Consider the following 20,703-nt stretch of genomic DNA (forward strand, 5'->3'; position numbering starts at 1 on the left):
ACTTTCTCCCATCTCCCGACTGCATCCCTGGAGCTCAGCCACAGTGATCTTTGGATTCTTCTTTACCTCTCTCACCAAGGCTCTTCTCCACCAATAGCTCAGTTTGGCCGGACGGCCAGATCTAGGAAGGGTTCTGGTTGACCCAAACATCTTCCATTTAGGATTATGGAGGCGACTGTGCTCTTAGGAACCTTAAGTGCAGCAGACATTTTTTTGTAACCTTGGTCACATCTGTGCCTTGCCACAATTCTGTCTCTGAGCTCTTCAGGCAGTTCCTTTGACCTCATGATTCTCATTTGCTCTAACATGCACTGTGAGCTGTAAGATCTTATATAGACAGGTATATGTGGCTTTCCTAATCAAGTCCAATCAGTATAATCAAACACAGCTGGACTCAAATGAAGGTGTAGAACCATCTCAAGGATGATCAGAAGAAATGGACAGCACCTGAGTTAAATATATGAGTGTCACAGCAAAGGGTCTGAATACTTAGGACCATGTGATATTTCAGTTTTTCTTTTTTAATAAATCTGCAAAAATGTCAACAATTCTGTGTTTTATCTGTCAATATGGGGTGCTGTGTGTACATTAATGAGGAAAAAATGAACTTAAATGATTTTAGCAAATGGCTGCAATATAACAAAGAGTGAAAAACTTAAGGGCGTCTGAATACTTTCCGTCCCAACTGTATATATATATATATATATATATATATATATATTACAGTGCCTTGAAAAAGTAGAGATTTTACTTTTGAGATTTTCTACATTTTGTCATGTTACAACCAAATACGTAAATGTATTTTATTGGGATTTTATGTGATAGACCAACACAAAGTGGCACATAATTGTGAAGTGGATGGAAAATGATAAATGGTTTTCAAATTTTTTTACAAATAAATCTCTGAAAAGTGTGGTGTGCATTTGTATTCAGCCCCCCTGAGTCAATACTTTGTAGAACCATCTTTTGCTGCAATTACAACTGCAAGTCTTTTTGGGTATGTCTCTACCAGCTTTGCACATCTAGAGAGTGACATTTTTGCCCATTCTTCTTTGCAAAATAGCGCAAGCTCTGTCAGATTGGATATAGAGTGTTCAATTTTGGTCTCATCTGACCAGGGCACCCTCTTCCACATGTTTGCTGTGTCCCCCACATGGCTTCTTGCAAACTGCAAATAGGACTTCTTATGGCTTTCTTTCAACAATGGCTTTATTCTTTCCACTCTTCCATAAAGGCCAGATTTGTGGAGTGCACGACTAATAGTTGTCCCGTAGACAGATTCTCCCACCTGAGCTGTGGATCTCTGCAGCTCCTCCAGAGCTACCATGGGCCTCTTGGCTGCTTCTCTGATTTATGCTCTCCTTGCCTGGCCTGTCAGTTTAGGTGGACAGCCATGTCTTGATAAGTTGGTAGTTGTGCCATACTCTTTCCATTTTCAGATGATGGATTGGACAGTGCTACGAGAGCTATTCAAAGCTTGGGATATTTTTATATAGCCTAACCCTGTTTTAAACTTCTCCACAACTTTATCCCTAACCTGTCTGGTGTGTTCCTTGGCCTTCATGATGCTGATTGTTTACTAATGTTCTCTAACAAACCTCTGAGGGCTCTATGGAACAACTGTATTTATACTGAGATTAAATTCCACACAGGTGGACTCTATTTACTAATTAGGTGACTTCGGAAGGCAATTGGTTCCACTAGATTTTAGTTAGAGGTATCAGAGTAAAGGGGGCTGAATATAAAAGCATGCTGCACTTTTCAGATATTTATTTGTAAAAAATGTTTGAAACCATTTATCATTTTCCTTCCACTTCACAATTTTTCACCAACTTTGTGTTGGTCTATCACATAAAATTCCAATAAAATACATTTACATTTTTGGTTGTAACATGACAAAATGTGGAAAATTTCAAGGGGTATGAATACTTTTTCAAGGCACTGTGTATGTGTTATGTGTGTGTACATATATATATATATATATATATATATATATATATATATATATATATATATATGTACAGTATCTCACAAAAGTGAATACACCCCTCACATTTTTGTAAATATTTTATTATCTTTTCATGTGATAACACTGAAGAAATGACACTTTGCTACAATGTAAAGTAGTGAGTGTACAGCTTGTATAACAGTGTAAATTTGCTGTCCCCTCAAAATAACTCAACACACAGCCATCAATGTCTAAACCGCTGGCAACAAAAGTGAGAACACCCCTAAGTGAAAATGTCCAAATTGGGCCCAAAGATTCAATATTTTGTGTGGCCACCATTATTTCCCAGCACTGCCTTAACCCTCTTAGGGATGGAGTTCACCAGAGCTTCAAAGGTTGCCACTGGAGTCCTTTTCCACTCCTTCATGATGACATTAAGGAGCTGGTGGATGTTAGAGACCTTGCACTCCTCCACTTTCCATTTGAGAATGCTCAATAGGATTTAGGTCTGGAGACATGCTTGGCCAGTCCATCACCTTTACCCTCAGCTTCTTTAGAAAGGCAGTGGTCATCTTGGAGGTGTGTTTGGGGTCATTATCATGTTCGAATACTGCCCTGCAGCCCAGTCTCTGAAGGGAGGGGATCATGTTCTGCTTCAGTATGTCACAGTACATGTTGACATTCATGGTTCCCTCAATGAACTGTAGCTCCCCAGTGCGGCAGCACTCATGCAGCCCCAGACCATGACACTCCCACCACCATGCTTGACTGTAGGCAAGACACACTTGTCTTTGTTCTCCTCACCTGGTTGCCGCCACACACGCTTAACACCATCTGAACCAAATAAGTTTATCTTGATCTCATCACACCACAGGACATGGTTCCAGTAATCCATGTCCTTAGTCTGCTTGTCTTCAATAAACTGTTTGCAGGCTTTCTTGTGCATCATCCTTCGAAGAGGCTTCCTTCTGTGACGTCAACCATACAGACCGATTTGATGCAGTAAGTGGTGTGTGGTCTGAGTACTGACAGGCTGACCCCCCACCCCTTCAACCTCTGCAGCAATGCTGGCAGTACTCATACGTCTATTTCCCAAAGACAATCTCGGGATATGACGCTGAGCATGTGCACTCAATTTCTTTGTCCTGTCCTGTTAAACCGCTGTATGGTCTTGGCCACCATGCTTCAGCTCAGTTTCAGGATATTAGCAATCTTCCTATAGCCTAGGCCATCTTTATGTAGAGCAACAATTCTTTTTTTTTCAGATCCTCAGAGTTCTTTGCCATTAAGGTGCCATGTTAAACTTCCAGTGACCAGTATGAGAGAGTGAGAGCGATAACACCAAATTTAACACACCTGCTCCCTATTCACACCTGATACCTTGTAACACTAACAAGTCACATGACACTGGGGAGGGAAAAAGGCTAATTGGGCCCAATTTGGACATTTTCACTTAGGGGTGGACTCGCTTTTGTTGCCAGTGGTTTAGACATTAATGGCTGTGTGTTGAGTTATTTTGAGGGGACAGTAAATTTACACTGTTATACAAGCTGTACACTCACTACTTTACATTGTATCAAAGTGTAATTTCTTCAGCATTGTCACATGAAAAGGTATAATAAAATATTTACAAAAATGTGAGGGGTGTACTCACTTTTGTGAGATACTGTATATACAGTGGATATAAAAAGTCTACACACCCCTGTTAAAAGGTCAGGTCAGATTCAGGTCTGGGCTCTGGCTGGGCCATTCCAAAACGTTGATCTTCTTTTGGTGAAGCCATTCCTTTGTTGATTTGGATGTATGCTTTGAGTCATTGTCATGCTGAAAGATGAAGTTCCTCTTCATGGTCAGCTTTCTAGCAGAAGCCTGAAGGTTTTGTGGCAATATTTTTTGTCAATCAAATACTTTTAGCCATTTTTTCATTGTACAACAAAAAATACAAAACACACATATCTTTACCCTCAAATAGCCCCACCCAAATAGAGAGAAAAAAAAAAGGTTTATACTATTTCCATGTTTGCGCTCACCAGCCTACGCTTCAATCCTTACTCAGAAATCCTCCATCACATTATTTTGTTTTTCCTCAGTATCACTAGTATATTCAGCTGACTGCTCAAATAAGTTAGAGACTAACCACCAGTGCCATATGGTTATATGCCAATTCCTCTCGTCTTAAATTAAGATTAGTCACTGTAACACCTAAAAAAAACCTGGCTGATCCTGCCAGTTTCTACCCTCCCCTTTGTAAACTGACCACGGTGTATTATGGCTGCTGAGCCTCACACAGTGGTCAGTTTACGTGCCTCTGTCATCTGGAGCCTGCTATCTGCAGCTCTCCTTTGCTGTAGAATGCGACTAAGAAAATGTCAGGAAAGACCTACTAGAACAGTTGAACTTTATTTAAGGTTAATCAGAGGCGGTCTAAATGATGGCTATACTCCCCTCTAAAAGATTTGTTTGTTTTGCAATTGAGTTGTACAGTTTATAGGTCACATTAAAGGTGGGAAAAGTTCTAAAATGATTTATCTTTGTCTCATTATTTTACATCACAGAAACCTGACCTTTTAACAGGGGTGTGTAGACTTTTTGTATCAACGTATATACACACACATTCTCTTGAATATGTATTCACATCTGCCTAGCAGATACATTACAGTACATTACACGTTCACATGTCAGTAAGATAAATCCATGGCAAAAGATCGTTATTTCTCTAAATATAGCAGGCTGTAGAGATGACATAACACTGACACGTGTAAACCTAAACACAGATATATATATTGTAAAGGACTAGCATCAAATGTAGAGCTTTAAGGACACCGCCACTCGCTGGTTCTTCTTTTTAAGAGCTTTGTTTGGCCATTTTTATTAAAAGCAAGTTTAGCAAACAAACATAGGTTTCCCTCACAGGGGATTTCAGCATTCCTTTTTCCAACAACAAAATGACATTCAGCCTAGTTGGCTCTCACTTGCAGCACTGCTGCTCTGGCCTTACACTCCAGGCCCTTATCTGTCTCGTACAGACTGCTTCCCTGACCACCTTGGTGCATATAGATAGCAGCCTCTTGCTGCACTGGCTCCCCCGTGGAGCCCTCCTGACTCCTGGTACTCAGACTTTCTATCTGCCGGGGTGGAGCCCAGAACTGCGGTTACTAAAAGCTCAGCACACACCTGACCAATCAGTATGCTGGCTGTTTTCAAAATCAGGACCCAGGACTGGGGATTTCATCCCACCTGGATCTCTCAGAAATCCCCGAGCTCCAGGTCCCAAAGTGGACTTTGCAAAACTCTGAGGAAACTGAAAGGCCAGTTTCCGCTTCATGTTACAAGCTCCTTGGAGCCCCTCAACCCGTCCGGTTGGGAATTCTGGGTCACAACCTCCTTCTAGACTCTGGCAGGGCAACGCTCTGCCACTATATATATATATATATATATATATATATATATATATATATATATATATATATATATTATATAATTACACTTGACAGCAACATTTAGACAACGGTGTGCTGTTTACATTTAACTTATTGTATAATGTTTCTTGCACTTGTTTAACTCCAAACATATTTCAGCCTCTACAACATTTGCCATAATTACACATACCAACAGCATTCAGCTGGGAAAGATCCTATTATTTTTAATGTATCTGAGCTTTTAGTCACTATGGCTTTTCAGTTTAAATGTGATTTATAGCAAACATGTTTTGTAATTCTCTGTCTAATACAATTACACCTACAAGTTTACAATAAATGAAATGGCATCATAGGTCATTCACATTTTTGAAGGCTCTTCTCCATATAAGATAGTATTATTTAAAGTGGATCTCCTAGCCATGTATGTAAACTTGTCTAATTTATCCCTTTCATGCCTAATGCCGCGTACACACGACCGGACTTTCCGGCAGAAAAGGTCCGACAGAATCATTCCATCGGACATTCTGATCGTGTGTGGGCTTCATCTGACTTTTTCTTTCGAAAATTCTGACGGACCTAGAAATAGAACATGTTTCAAATCTTTCCGACGGAATCAGTTCCTATTGGGAAAACCACTCATCTGTATGCTGTTCCGACGGACCAAAAATGACGCAAGGGCATCTATTGGCTATTGAAGTTCCTTTTTCTAGTCCCGTCGTACGTCATCGCGTTCTAGACTATCGGACTTTGGTGTGATCGTGTGTAGGCAAGTCCATTTCAGCGGAACTCCGTCGTAACTCCGTCGAAAAAAACCATCAGAGTTTATTCTGACGGGAAAACCAGCCGTGTGTACGCAGCATTAGCCTATTTCCGACATTTGTTGCTTGCAAGGTAAAATCCGTATTTATTGGTTAGCGGTCTTTTAAACGCAATTTTTTGGAAAAAAGACACTTTCATGAATTTAAAAAAAAAACTAAACAGTAAAGTTAGCCCAATTTATATATATATATATATATATATATATATATATATATATATATATATATGATGATATGCTGAGTAAATAGATACCTAACATGTCATGCTTTGAAATTGTGCACACTCGTGGAATGGTGACAAACTATGGTACCTAAAAATCTCCATAGGCGATGCTTTAAACATTTTTAGCGGTTACCAGGTTAGAGTTACAGAGGGGGTCTGGTGCTAGAATTATTGCTCTCACTCTGATGATCGCAGCCATACCTCACATGTGTGATTTGAACACCGTTTACATATGCGGGCGCGACTTACATGCACACGCTCGTGGGGACAGGGAGCTTTAAAAAAAAAAAACTGTTTTTTCTTATTTATTTTATTTATTTTGATTTTTTTACATTGTCTCTGTAAAGAAAAAAATGTTGATAATTTTTATTGCTGTCAAAAGGAATGTAAACATCCCTTGTGACAGTAATAGGTGGTGACAGGTACTCTTTATGGAGAGTTCGGGGGTCTAAAAAACCCCAGATCCCTCCTTTGCATTTCAAAGTATTCAGATCATCAAAAATGGCGATTCTGAATACTGTAGTTTTTTAAAATTCGGCACCATTGGCAGCCGAGTAAACCGGAAGTGACGTTGTGACGTCTCTTCTGTGTTTACATATAGGAGACTGGAACAAAGCCGTTTCTGGCTTTGATTCAGTCTCTCTCAGCGTCAGAAGTCCCGGGTTGCGGATCGGGTCTCCCGGTGGGACGGGCGGACCAAGAACAGCGACAGGAGGGGGAGATGTATCCTCCCACGCCTGTGGGATAACAACCGAGCGGCTTTTAGTCACATCGGTTGTTACCACTAAAGGGCCAACCGCCCGCTCTAAAAATGGTACTAGGGTGATGCATGCAACTGCATGCATCACCCCGGTATAACCCCTCAAAGATGAGGCCACATATGTGCGCTAAGGGGTTAAGTTTGCATAGCAATGTAGTGGTTTTCCCATACTTGCATAATAATAATAGTAATAGTTTAAGGCTGGATACACAAGCTGAACCGGCCGACTTTCGTTAGTAATGTAACGAACATCCCCCGGTTCAGTTCTCACCAGAACTCCCGACCAGGGAAAAATTTTGGACCCAAGCTGCAAACTCTCTGGGACCCAAACATGAAAAATCAAAAGTCCCCATTTCGAAAGCTTATATGCAAGTTATTGGCCATAAAAAGAGTATAAGGGGCCTGGGTACTGCCCTGGGGGACATGTATCAATGCTAATTTTTTTTTTTTTTAAAAAAGATTGTTTTTAAAGGAGCAGTGATTTTAACCACTTGCCGACTGGCTCACGCCGATATATGTCGGCAAAGTGGCACATTCCCGCAAATCACCATAGGGTATGTCTTCCCCTTTAGGAGCCATCGGGGGACCCGATGCACGTGGCCAGCTGGCTCGATCGCCGCCAGCCACCCGCAATTGCGGGAACAAGAGCTAGAAAGGGGATTTGTGTGTTAAAACACACAAATCCCTGTTCTGTCAGGGGAGAGGAGACATATTTAGTGCTGAAACATCTAATCGATTATTCGACAACTAATCAATTATGAAATTAGTTGATTACTATTTTCATAATCGATTAATCGGCCAGCCGACTAGTTGGCCTGCATACAGAATGCATTGTTTGTTTACATATCAGGAAATACGGTGCAGCACACATACAGCTCAGTACATCATCCATACATGTCAGTAAGTGCCTGAGAACTTGTGAATGTGTGAGGAGCAATACCTCATGGGACATGTAGTCCTGGGCAGGAAGTGAGCGGTTCTAAAGGCAGAAGTTTTCTTTACCTTGCTATTGGGGCACTCTATACTGTACTTAACGCACAGCAAAAAGCAGTGTAGAAACAGATCAAAAGCAAACTGCATGGGTGTTTACCGAGCCTTATGCTGGCTGGCCACATGGATCAATTTTCAGATGAGAATATTCATATTAAAAATCTTTGTACATTCGATGAATGAAAGAATGTTGTTTGAAATTTTCACTTGCTTTTAACTTTCTGTTTTAAAATGAATGTAATTTCTGAACGAAAACCACATACACCGTCTGAAAATTCCTTTGACCAACCAGTTTTCTATTATTTCTAAATTTTCCTGTCACTGTGTTTGAAAAAGAAAGGTCGATTTGACCCCACTAATGATTCGAAAATCGAAGAAGACATTGTTTTTGTATGGCCAGCATATAATATATTACAGTTCTGTTTGAAAGTCTTTAACTTTTTTTTTTTTAAAAAAAAGATCTCTGAGTCTGATGATATTTACCAGATTCAACCTCGAATAGTATATACAGTATATCTCTTCTGTCTGTTGTTCTCAGAGTGGATTAGAGATTTTGCTCTCTAACCATATAGTTGGTTATTTATATTTACCACTGCATATAGATATTTAAGAATAAATTGCCTTTTTTTTAAAACTTTACATATTAACTAAATTTATACACCACACCTTTTTTAAGGTTATTAATCGATTAATCGAAACAATAATTGGCCAACTAATCCATAATGAAAATAATCATTAGTTGCAGCCCTAGACATATTGTTTGTTCCTAGTAAGTAGGAACAACGATATGTCTCCTCCCCCAGTCAGTCCTATCCCCATACAGTTAGAAACACTAACTAGGGAACCCATTTAACCCCTTAATCACCCCCTAGTGTTAACCCCTTCCTTGCCAGTGACATTTACACAGTAATCAGTGCATTTTTATAGCTCTGATTGCTGAATAAATGTTAATGGCCCAAAAAATGTGTCAAACGTGTCCAATCAGTCCGCCGCAATGTCGCAGTACCACAAAAAATCGCAGATCACCGCTATTACTAGTAAAAAAAATAATAATAATAAAAAGGCCATAAATCTTTCCCATAGTTTGTAGACACTATAACTTTTGTGCAAGCCAATCTATATAGGCTTATTGCAATTTTTTTTTTTTTTTTACCAGAAATATGTAAAAGAATACATATCGGCCTAAACCAGAGTCTCAAACTGGCGGCCCTCCAGCTGTTGCGAAACTACAAGTCCCATCATGCCTCTGCCTGTGGGAGTCATGCTTGTAACTGTCAGCCTTGCAATGCCTCATGGGAATTGTAGTTTGGCAACAGCTGGAGGGCCACAAGTTTGAGACCCCTGGCCTAAACTGATAAAAAAAAAAGTTACATTTTTGGGGATATTTATTATAGCAAAAAGTAAAAATATTGTTTTTTTTCAAAATTGTTGCTCTTTTTTGTTTTATAGCCAAAAAATAAAAACTGCAGAGGTGATCAAATACCACCAAAAGAAAGTTCTATTTGTGAGAAAAAAAGGACGTCAATTTTGTTTGGGTACAATGTCGCACGACTGCGCGATTCTCAGTTAAAGTGACGCAGTGCTGTATCGCAAAAAATGGCGCCTAATGATGCTTAAGGTGAAACAATAAAAATGAAAAATTTTTTAAAATATAGTGCCTGGGGGTTGAGAGCTTTGGGTGTGGTATGGATTTTGCGGGGAACCCCCATGCCAAAGTGTAAAAAAACAAATGGTGTGGGGTCCCCACAAAATCCATTCCAGACCCCTATCCTAGCATACAGCCCGGCAGGCCAGGAAAGGGGGGGCGAACAAGTGCCCCCTCCTCCTGAGCCATACCATGTCATTCTCAGCACCAGCAGGTTTTAAGGGGGGTTGGAAAAATTCTGTTGATAGCAACTGGGTCCCTATACCACCTAGAGAGTAATTTATTATTATTATTCTCCTACGTGTAGCTGGAGATTGAAGATTTGTGTGTAATTGTAAAAGAGGTGTGCCAGTCACCTAATGGAATCTCTGTCCCCAGATCCCTGGACCATAGCCTTGTATAGGTGGGCAATGTGCTATGGGTATGGGAAAGGATTGCTCTATGAATCAAAGATAAGGTGTGACAAGGAATCTGAGAGAGACTACACAATCCCTCAAAAGCTATAAGTGATCTTTGAATCTGTCTAGACATACAGTGGGGCAAAAAAGTATTTAGTCAGCCACCAATTGTGCAAGTTCTCCCACTTAAAAAGATGAGAGAGGCCTGTAATTGTCATCATAGGTATACCTCAACTATGAGAGACAAAATGTGGAAACAAATCCAGACAATCACATTGTCTGATTTTTGAAAGAATTTATTTGCAAATGATGGTGGAAAATACGTATTTGGTCACCTACAAACAAGCAAGATTTCTGGCTCTCACAGACCTGTATCTTCTTTTTTAAGAGGCTCCTCTGTCCTCCACTCATTACCTGTATTAATGGCACCTGTTTGAACTTGTTATCAGTATAAAAGACACCTGTCCACAACCTCAAACAGTCACACTCCAAACTCCACTATGGTGAAGACCAAAGAGCTGTCGAAGGACACCAGAAACAGAATTGTAGACCTGCACCAGGCTGGGAAGACTGAATCTGCAATAGGCAAGCAGCTTGGTGTGAAGAAATCAACTGTGGGAGCAATAATTAGAAAATGGAAGACATACAAGACCACTCATAATCTCCCTCGATCTGGGGCTCCATGCAAGATCTCACCTCATGGGGTCAAAATGATCACAAGAACGGTGAGCAAAAATCCCAGAACCACACGGGGGGGACCTAGTGAATGACCTGCAGAGAGCTGGGACCAACGTAACAAAGGCTATCATCAGTAACACACTACGCCGCCAGGGACTCAGATCCTGCAGTGCCAGATGTGTCCCCCTGCTTAAGCCAGTACATGTCTGAGGTTTGCTAGAGAGCATTTGAATGATCCAGAAGAGGATTGGGAGAATGTCCTATGATCAGATGAAACCAAAGTAAAACTGTTTGGTAGAAACACAACTCGTCGTGTTTGGAGGAGAGAGAATGCTGAGTTGCAACCAAAGAACACCATACCTACTGTGAAGCATGGGGGTGGCAACATCATGCTTTGGGGCTGTTTCTCTGCAAAGGGAACAGGACGACTGATCCGTGTACATGAAAGAATGAATGGGGCCATGTATTGTGAGATTTTGAGGGCAAATCTCCTCCCATCAGCAAGGGCATTGAAGATGAAACGTGGCTGGGTCTTTCAGCATGACAATGATCCCAAACACAGCACCTGGGCAACGATGGAGTGGCTTCGTAAGAAGTATTTCAAGGTCTTGGAGTGGCCTAGCCAGTCTCCAGATCTCAAACCCATAGAAAACCTTTGGAGGGAGTTGAAAGTCCGTGTTGCCCAGCGACAGCCCCAAAACGTCACTGCTCTAGAGGAGATCTGCATGGAGGAATGGGCCAACATATCAGCAACAGTGTGTGACAACCTTGTGAAGACTTACAGAAAACGTTTGACCTCTGTCATTGCCAACAAAGGATATATAACAAAGTATTGAGATGAACTTTTGATATTGACCAAATACTTATTTTCCACCATAATTTGCAAATAAATTCTTTCAAAAATCAGACAATATGATTGTCTAGATTTGTTTGCACATTTTGTCTCTCATAGTTGAGGTATACCTATGATGACTATTACAGGCCTCTCTCATCTTTTTAAGTGGGAGAACTTGCACAATCGGTGGCTGACTAAATACTTTTTTGCCCCACTGTATATACGGATTACCAATACTTTGAAAAGCCTAGGTTTGTCAGCCAGTCAGTAGAATAGGAGGGACCCCCCATAGGTGGTCTAAAGAAACCTGATGCAGAAATGCAGAATGCACAAATGTTTGAGCTGTGGGTCATGAGTCCCTATCATAAGTACCGTATGCCGTGATGTCCAGTGCTGTCAAGGAGTGCTGGATTGTCAAGAAAGGAAGTTAATGGACTGGAGTCCATAAACAGAGCATATTGCTCCCAACAGTAAAACCAAAGACACAACGTTGCTAAAGGTAAAGGGGAGATCATCGTCAGGGTGCGAAATTTAGAGCTGTATCCCCACGACAAGGCACGAAGGTCAACTGGCACCATATCCTGCTCCACCATTGTGAAGGGTTTAGTTAACGGACGGAGGGAACCATTCCAGCAATCTAGAGAACGTGGTCGCAGCATGATAAACTTCAAAATCTGGTAAACTGATACCTCCATCAAGTTTGTGAGAGCATAATATTTTATATTTTAATCTGGATGGGTGCTGCCACGAGAACTTAATTGCCAAGGAGCGTAGGGTGTGGAAGAAAGTTGTCAGGAGGGATATAGGAAGTGCCTGGAATAAGTACAGTACCCTAAGAAGAATGTCCATGTTGAGGATATCAACGCTTCCAAACCATGGTATTTTAAGGTGGTGCCAGGCTTCTAAGGATCGACGTATTTTGGTCAATAGGGAACTGAAGTTCAAGGAGTAAAGGCCATGCATGTCACGTGGTATCTCCGTCCCTAGATATTTAATCGATTTGGCCTGCCAATGAAGGGATAAATTGTTTTGGACTGTGGATAATACTTGAGCGGGTAAAGAGATGTTTAATGCCTCAGTTTTAGTAATGTTCAATTTAAAGTTACTAAAGGAACCAAATCTCTTAAGCTTATGTTAGAAGGAGGGAATACTAATATGCGGTTGTGTAATGTATAACAACAAGTCACCCGCATATAGAGATAACGTGCGGTGAGCTGTGGGGGTGAGGATACTGTGGATTGAGTCGTTTTTTCCTAACAGCCTGTGCCAAATGTTCTATAGATATGGCAAACAATAAAGGGGACAAGGGGCAACCCTGCCTAGTGAAATGGCTCAGATTGCGCCCCATTAACCAGCACCCTAGCTGAGGGAGCAGAATATAAGGACATAATCTTAGGAAGCAACTTAGGTCCCAGACCAACCTGTTGTAGGGTTAACCGGAGGAAGAACCAATCGACCTGTTCAAACACTTTTTCGGCACCACATGCTAGTAAACAGGTAGGGATATGTTTATTGTGAGTATAGAAGATTAGATGAAGCATTTTGGTTGTGTTATCCATAGATTCGCGACCTGGAATAAAACCAACCTGATCATTATGGATCAGTTTCGGGAGCAGAGGGGCAACACGATTCCCAATGACTTTTGAGAGCAATTTGAGTTTGGCATTTAGGAGTGAAATAGGTGTATAATTTCCACAGCTCAAGTGGTCCTTCCATGGTTTAGGTATGACTGCAATCTGAGCCTGGAGTAGCTGGGGGCGGTAGAGGTTGGGTATCATCTGATGCCTCAAATGTCTACGCCATAATTGAGGCTAGGAGAGGGGCAAACGTTTTATAGAATCTGGGTGTAAACCCACCTGGGCTCTTGCCATTTTTGAGGTGTTTGATGACATGTAAAAATTCAGTAGTATTAATTGACGCTTCAAAAGGCGTTATCCAAAATCGTGGGTAGGGCGATACATATTGGATAAATCTGAGGTGTCAGAGGCAGAAAGACCTGATGGAGGCGATAAAGGAAGGAATGCAATTGGTGGAATTCAAAAACATTTTCTGAATTCTTGTATGTTTTGTTATTAGAAGAAGTGAGAAGATAGCTTGAGTGCTCTGTCTCCGGTGTATGACTTGCGCTAAGTACCTGCAGCACTTATTAGCTTGTGTGTAGTGGAAATGCCTCGCCTTGTCCCGTGCAATCAGGGAAGGTCTTCTAACAGGTGCATAAGGTCCCTACGTGCATTAGAAAGTCAATTGTCAGTTAAAATAGCACAGTGCCGTATTTCAAAAAATGGCCTGATCATGAAGAGGGGTAAATCTTTCGGAGGGCAAGTGGATAATGCACTAGGTGGTTGTACCCTTTGTGTCTGTTTTTTTGCTGTTCCATATGGCAGTTGTTGTCCACTGCCATCTGGAGCTCCAATGTACAGCGACTGTACAAAATGTGTTACTATTTCCCTCAAGTTATAAATTCCAATATTTATTTCAAGGTAAAACCTGTCTTGTCTCCCCCTCTTGTTTTGCAGCCTAACTAGGCTGCTTACGCACTGTCCATTCACTGTGCACTATTTGTGGCTATTATCACAATTCACCTTCTCTTTTATTTTGCAACATAAAACATCCTTCATCTCTTCCTATGTTTAGCCTTTTCAAGTGATTGCATATGGTCCTAACACCTATTTCTACCAAACACATACCCGAAGTCTATAGTTTTAATAATTTAGGAGTAATTGAAGATAGGAGGGGGTTAAGTAAATGTAGTTGTGCTTTTTAAGTGTTTTTGTGCACTGAAAATGTTTTAAACCCTTTAGACAATGCAGTGAAAAAAGAAAAAGAAGCTCACAAGCTATACTATTAAATGGTTTTGTCAATAGCCAGTTTGTACAAAGCTGAAGGCTTTAGCTTAATTTTTTTATGAATAAACTTTCTATAGTTTTGGATCTGTTGAGGCTGCTACTTGCATCATTCAATTCTCAACTATTACTGCTGGATAAAAAAAATTGGTTTTGCAGCTAAAACTACCTAAAAAGCATTTTTTTCAACTTGCAATGAGTCAGATTGGAGTGCTGGTGTATTTGAGCCAAACTAAATATAATAATTCAAAAACAAATTACATATCTATTTAATTACATAAACATGTGAGGCCAGAATACGGTGTTGCTAATGCTGTTTATGCAATTCATACTGTTCCTTAATCCCAGATACAGTTCAAAGGCATCTCCCAAGCATTTCTTTTTTGCTTTGTTGAATGTTCTGCATGGCAGGGCCCAGCTACCTATGCTTTTGAAAGTCTTGAAAGTGGATCATTCCTAATTGAGAGCAACCCTGACCCAGAAGGAGTTTACAGTTTAATATTCTTGCTAAGGACCTGGAGTTTTAATTGAAGGGTTCACAAACTTTCATTCATTACTTTTTGTTCATAGTGTAGTGGTGCCAGCATACATTTTTTATATTTAAGAGTCTGGTCCACCATGTCTGCTAGTCAGGACAAATAAAATCTGTTTTGCTTTACAGCAAGGAAAGTTTGAGCAGGATTATATAATTCCTGCTCACTTCTGTATGAAATTATACTTTTAGTCACTTAGCTAGTGTTATTATGCTAGCTGATATAAAAGTAATAGGAAAGCTTCCTGCTATTACAACAGAAATTACATTTTGGAAAGAGCATAAAGATTGTTTCATTATCTTGAGCCAAATGGGCTTGGACTGGCATGTCAAAGTTGTTATGAATGAAATAAGGATGTTGATTAGATTTATGTGCTGGTTATGCATATAACTATAAGAAAAACACAGCTCTTTAACAATACCCAGCACTGTCATGTTATAATTTTCAATAAGACAAAATGTACGGAAATGCAAGTAGGCCACTAAGTAAAGTGAATTTTAAAAATGCACACCTCTGTGTGATTTGTTGTAGTTTGAGTTAATGTGGTCATGTACTGCTGATAGCGAATTTATGTGTATTTTTAAATTCAGTAACTTATTGCTAGTGGTGTGAATTTTCTTTTGTCTGCTTTAGAAAATGTAGGAATTATATCACCATTACTTATTCGAATTTCCTATAGCCCGAACATTTTTCTGGAAGATTACTACATACATTATTGTTATGCAACCTTTGCATTTATAAGAGTAACTTGCTCACTGTTCCAAAGAGGGTTCAGGGTCCACAACAGGGTGTATCACTTACGGTTCGTAACACAGCTAAAAAACACAGACAGAGAGGATGACATTATGACTGCATTTTCTATTGCAAACGTGCACTATATTATAGAATGACCACAGGGGTTGTTTGCACTTACAGGTTTAAAAGACTATTGGCCTTAGTCAAAAAAGCTCTTCATTTTTAGGTGTGGCAACCTATAACACTCTTTCAGACTTCATCCTGTGCTCATTTGATTTCAGTAAAATTTATGATTTATAATTGGTTGTTGAACACTAATGAAGGCAGTTATATGCTTACAAAAAAATTAAATGTATTTTAAATTCAGCTAGTATAATCACCTGAATTTGACTTGATCTCAGCCTTGTTTAATTCCCTGTACAGCAGTGATCAGGCTGGGAAGGAAGGGCACAAAGCCAATCTGTACTTCATATGTGCTGACAGGGAGCAGGGAAATAACCTTTTCAGCCTGCTGCTGCTCTTTTCAGGCCTCTATTCTCTAAAGCCTTGTACACACGCTTAGATTTTCAGGCGACCGAACGTCCGTTTTTTGTGGCATGCTAGTCTCATGTCGAAAATGAAGAGGTTACTCACAATACGAAAATTTTCTCACGACAAAATACAACGTCAGAAGTGATGTAATGTGTTGAATCGTTTTGTATGTATTCTTTCGCTTCTGAGCATGCGTAGTATTGCTCTTATGATTTTTTTCGTACTAATGAGATATATATATATATATATATATATAGTCTGCAAATCCAGCTTTTGTCTGACGAAAAAGCAAAATCGGCTGTCTAAAGCACCGTACTAACGATCCAAAAATCGGGCAGACAGCTCGTCGTACAAATTTTTCCATCAATTTTCATATCTTGTGTGTATGGACCTTGATGTAAACACAAGGCAGTTGCTCTGGAAGTGGTGCAGGGTGAACTAAGTCACTTTAGTGCTGATTAATATATATGCATTTATATTTTTCATTATTATTTTCTACACATTCAAATAATGGGCTTTTTACCTTCTATGATTTTGCAATTCACTGTAAATGCATCTTTTTATACATTTTAATTAATTTTTTGATCTTTGGATTTTCTACAGGAACTGCATTTCATCCTTTTCCCAGGACAACATATATGAAGTGACACCTCCTAAGGTTGACCGAAAGTCAGTGGATATTTTTCATGCTCACATCCAAGCAGGCAGAGGTATCATGCAGCCACTGGGGAAAGAGGACATGCTCACGTACCGGGAATACATACGAAACCGTTTCATGTGAAGGACCTACGCTTGTAACTTACAGTATTAGCAATGATAGTAAAAAACATTTCTAACCATTTGCAAATGAATGTTATTGTGAATTTTGTGCATTGCTTAAATACTTAGCTGATTAAATAATTCATGCTATATTTCATTTTTTTTTCAGCTTAATAAAGCACTGTTACGTTAAAAAAAACTGAATCTGTGATTTTGATTTTCTGTCTCCACTTTCAAGCTATTGGGGGTGCATAGTCAGCCCAGTCGTGTCCTGTCCTCAGGGCTGGATGACTAAATAACAGCGTTCCTGGACTGCTTCTCTGCCAAGCTCCAAATGTCCCCGCCCCCATTCTCTTCTTAAATCACTTCCACGATCCCTCTGCAGCTTTGATGAAGGAGCGCGGCTACCGTGCTATCGTAGCCTGCACGCTCACGAAACGCGTCGCATCCCAGTGACGTCACAGCTCCGCGCCTGCTTTCCATCAGCGTCTCAGGCCTCGCTTTGGAACCCCATCACCGCGGCCGGCTTTAGCGGTGTTCGGGCACAGCCGCACGCACAGCAGGACTCAGCGCCAGTTAGTGACAGACCTGACGGACCCCTCTCCTCCTGGACTTCTAGTTACATTACATGCTTAATGTTAATCTACAAAATGTGAGTGTTTTGCACAGAGTTTTTATTAAAATTGGTTTTAATACTGCACTTAGAGGCGCCTCCTCTCCTTGTGTTCTTTTGCAGATTATTGGGGCTTAGGTTCAGCTCTTCCAGGAAGGCAGCCATTAGTGTGGACTTCGAAATACTTGTTTGAACGTTTTATTTAGTCCCCTTGTTTTCCCCACATAGACTTTTGATGGACTTTATCAATTATCACCTCCTGCCATCTACATAATGGGTACATAGGAATGCCCAGCAATTTTGCGCCTTTACTTGCCAACTGTGCCCACAACTCACAATGTACAATAAGGTTAGGATACGTGCCACCGTTTGCCCCAGGCTTCTTCTACACATACCACCACTCATGAGGTCTGCCTCTTTCACCCGAAGAAACACATCAATCGCTCCAACTCCCCTATTTGTTTCAATGTCTCCCAGGCTTGTTAAAGCATCTCACCGATAGACAAGGCTATAGCTGGTAAACCCCTCTATAGCCTGTATCTGCCTGAGCTTATTCCATACTTTCTGTATGAATAATAAGAATATAACAAAAGCTGAAAACAGTTGTACGTTGGAAAGATGAAAGTGGTTGGACACACTAAGGTTTCAGGAATGCCCGTAGGACCGCGTCCGATTTTGATCAAATACTTAAAGAGTTTGTCTCAACAGGGGCCTAACTGTAAATAGTCCTGAGTATCTATCCATGTAACCATCTCATCCAAGGCTATGCCCGGTGGCCAGATGGATTCTTAGGTGCAACTGAGAAGGAAGAGTATTGAGAGGGAGGTTAAAGAAGAACTAGGGGTTGAGATTAGCTAAGAAGGGAGCAGTAAGGAATAGGAGATAAGGAGAGAAGAGCAAAAAAAAAGGGGGGAGGGTGGGTCCCGCGGTGGGGAGCAAGAGTGCATTAAATCCGAAGAAGGGTGGTATCAAATCTGGTGGGTTTAGTATACTCGACCCATGGTCTCCATACCTTCAAGAACTTATCATGAGTGTCTGAAAGGACAGCAGTCAGCTTTTCGACCATTATATCGTCCATTATATCGTCCATGCGATTCTTAACTGCCTCAAAACTTAGTGCCTGTGTCTTCCATGCCCTAGCTATCGTTAGTTTGGTTGCAGTAAAGAGATGCAGAGCCAGTTGGCACTTCGGGCGAAGCAGTTCTGTAACTGGGTTGCAGAGAAGTGCTTCGTATGGATCTTTTTTGAGGTCAGCATGGAGTATGTTTCGGAGGAGGGAGTAAACTCTGATCCATAACCTGCGAACCCTCGGACAGGTCCACCAGATGTGCGTCAGTGTGCCCTCCTGGGAGCACCCTCGGAAACACAGGGGGGAGTAGGCTGGAATGAAACGGGCCAGTCTAGCCGGTGTGTAGTACCACCTGTACAGTACCTTATGGTCATTTTCTAAAAAGATGACGCTCTTTGAGCATTTAGATATCGCTAAAGTCATGACCTGCCAGTCCTCCGGATCTAGCTGTTTTCCTAGTTCCCTTTCCCATTGAAGGTGATAGGGCCGTGTCGGTGTTTTTTTTAGAGGTATTAATAGAGGAATAAATCAGTGATATTAAACCCGAGGTTTGGGGTCTGCAGAAGTTCTCAAAGGGGGTCAAAGTATAAGGGGTCGGTCGAAATTTTCTAAGCCCCTGGAGAAAATGGCGAATCTGTAGGTAGCTGTAGTGTTCGCGTAACGGGATATCATGAGAGGAGCATAGAGCCTCAAATTATATTATCCTAGTGGGGGTAAAAAGAGTGGATGTCCGTGAAACCGTTAGCCTTCCATCAGGAGAACTGCTGGGGATTTTCACAGCCTGGTGGTGAATATATTTCTAAACATGCTATTGACATGACATTTTCACCACATGTCAGTAACAACCCATGCAATCCATACATACAAAGAAACCAAAACAGATAAGTGGAACTGGTTCTCTTGTATTTATTGATGATGTGACTGCTGACAAAAGCAGTAGGATGAATTCTGAAGTGTTTCGGGCAATATTATCTGCTCATATTCAGCAAAATGCTTCAGAACTCATTGGACGGCGCTTCACAGTGCAGATGAACAATGACCCAAAGCATACTGCGAAAGCAACCAAAGAGTTTTTTAAGGGAAAGAAGTGGAATGTTATGCAATGGCCAAGTCAATCACCTGACCTGAATCCGATTGAGCATGCATTTCACTTGTTGAAGACAAAACTGAAAGGAAAATGCCCCAAGAACAAGCAGAAACTGAAGACAGTTGCAGTAGAGGCCTGGCAAAGCATCACCAGGGATGAAACCCAGCGTCTGGTGATGTCTATGCATTCCAGACTTCAGGCTGTAATTGACTGCAAAGGAATTGCAACCAAGTATTAAAAAGTTAAAGTTTGATGGATGATTGTTAATCTGTCCCATTACTTTTGGTCCCTTAAAAAGTGGGAGGCACATATACAAACGGTTGCAATTCCTACACCGTTCACCTGATTTAAATGTAAATACCCTCAAATTAAAGCTGAAAGTCTGCAGTTAAAGCACATCTTGTTCGTTTCATTTCAATTCCATAATTGTGGCGGTGTATAGAGCCAAAAAGATTAGAATTGTGTCGATGTCCCAATATTTATGGACCTGACTGTAAGTAATGCACTCAACCGCCATGGCCTGTATGCACGCTCACCACGCAAGAATCCATTGCTGAAGAAAAAGCACGTTGAAGCTCATTTAAAGTTTGCTGCACAACATTTAGACAAGCCTGTGAAATACTGGGAAAATATAGTCTGGTCAGATGAGACCAAAATTTTACTCTTTGGATGCCTCAATACACACCATGTTTGGAGGTCAAATGGCACTGCACATCACCCCAAAAACACCATACCAACAGTGAACTTTGGATTTAGGAGCATCATGGTGTGGTGGGGCTGTTTTTCAGCATACGGTACTGGAAAACTTTATGTCTTTGA

The 20,703-nt window shown here is 40.8% G+C and overlaps 1 protein-coding gene across 2 annotated transcripts in view; it reads left to right on the top strand.

Moving 5' to 3' along the window:
• The window catches only part of FIG4 (FIG4 phosphoinositide 5-phosphatase), a 444,470-nt gene extending 427,198 nt beyond the window's left edge, over positions 1 to 17,272 (top strand). For both annotated transcript variants that reach the window (XM_073627061.1, XM_073627062.1), the window contains one exon: positions 16,960 to 17,272. In XM_073627061.1, the coding sequence (XP_073483162.1) occupies positions 16,960 to 17,137 (178 nt within the window). In that variant the 3' untranslated portion in view covers positions 17,138 to 17,272. The remainder of the gene's footprint in view (positions 1 to 16,959) is intronic.
• Positions 17,273 to 20,703: the final 3,431 nt, after the last annotated feature.

The sequence above is a fragment of the Aquarana catesbeiana genome, linkage group LG04, assembly GCF_042186555.1.
Source record: "Aquarana catesbeiana isolate 2022-GZ linkage group LG04, ASM4218655v1, whole genome shotgun sequence".
Classification (NCBI taxonomy): Eukaryota; Metazoa; Chordata; class Amphibia; order Anura; family Ranidae; genus Aquarana; species Aquarana catesbeiana.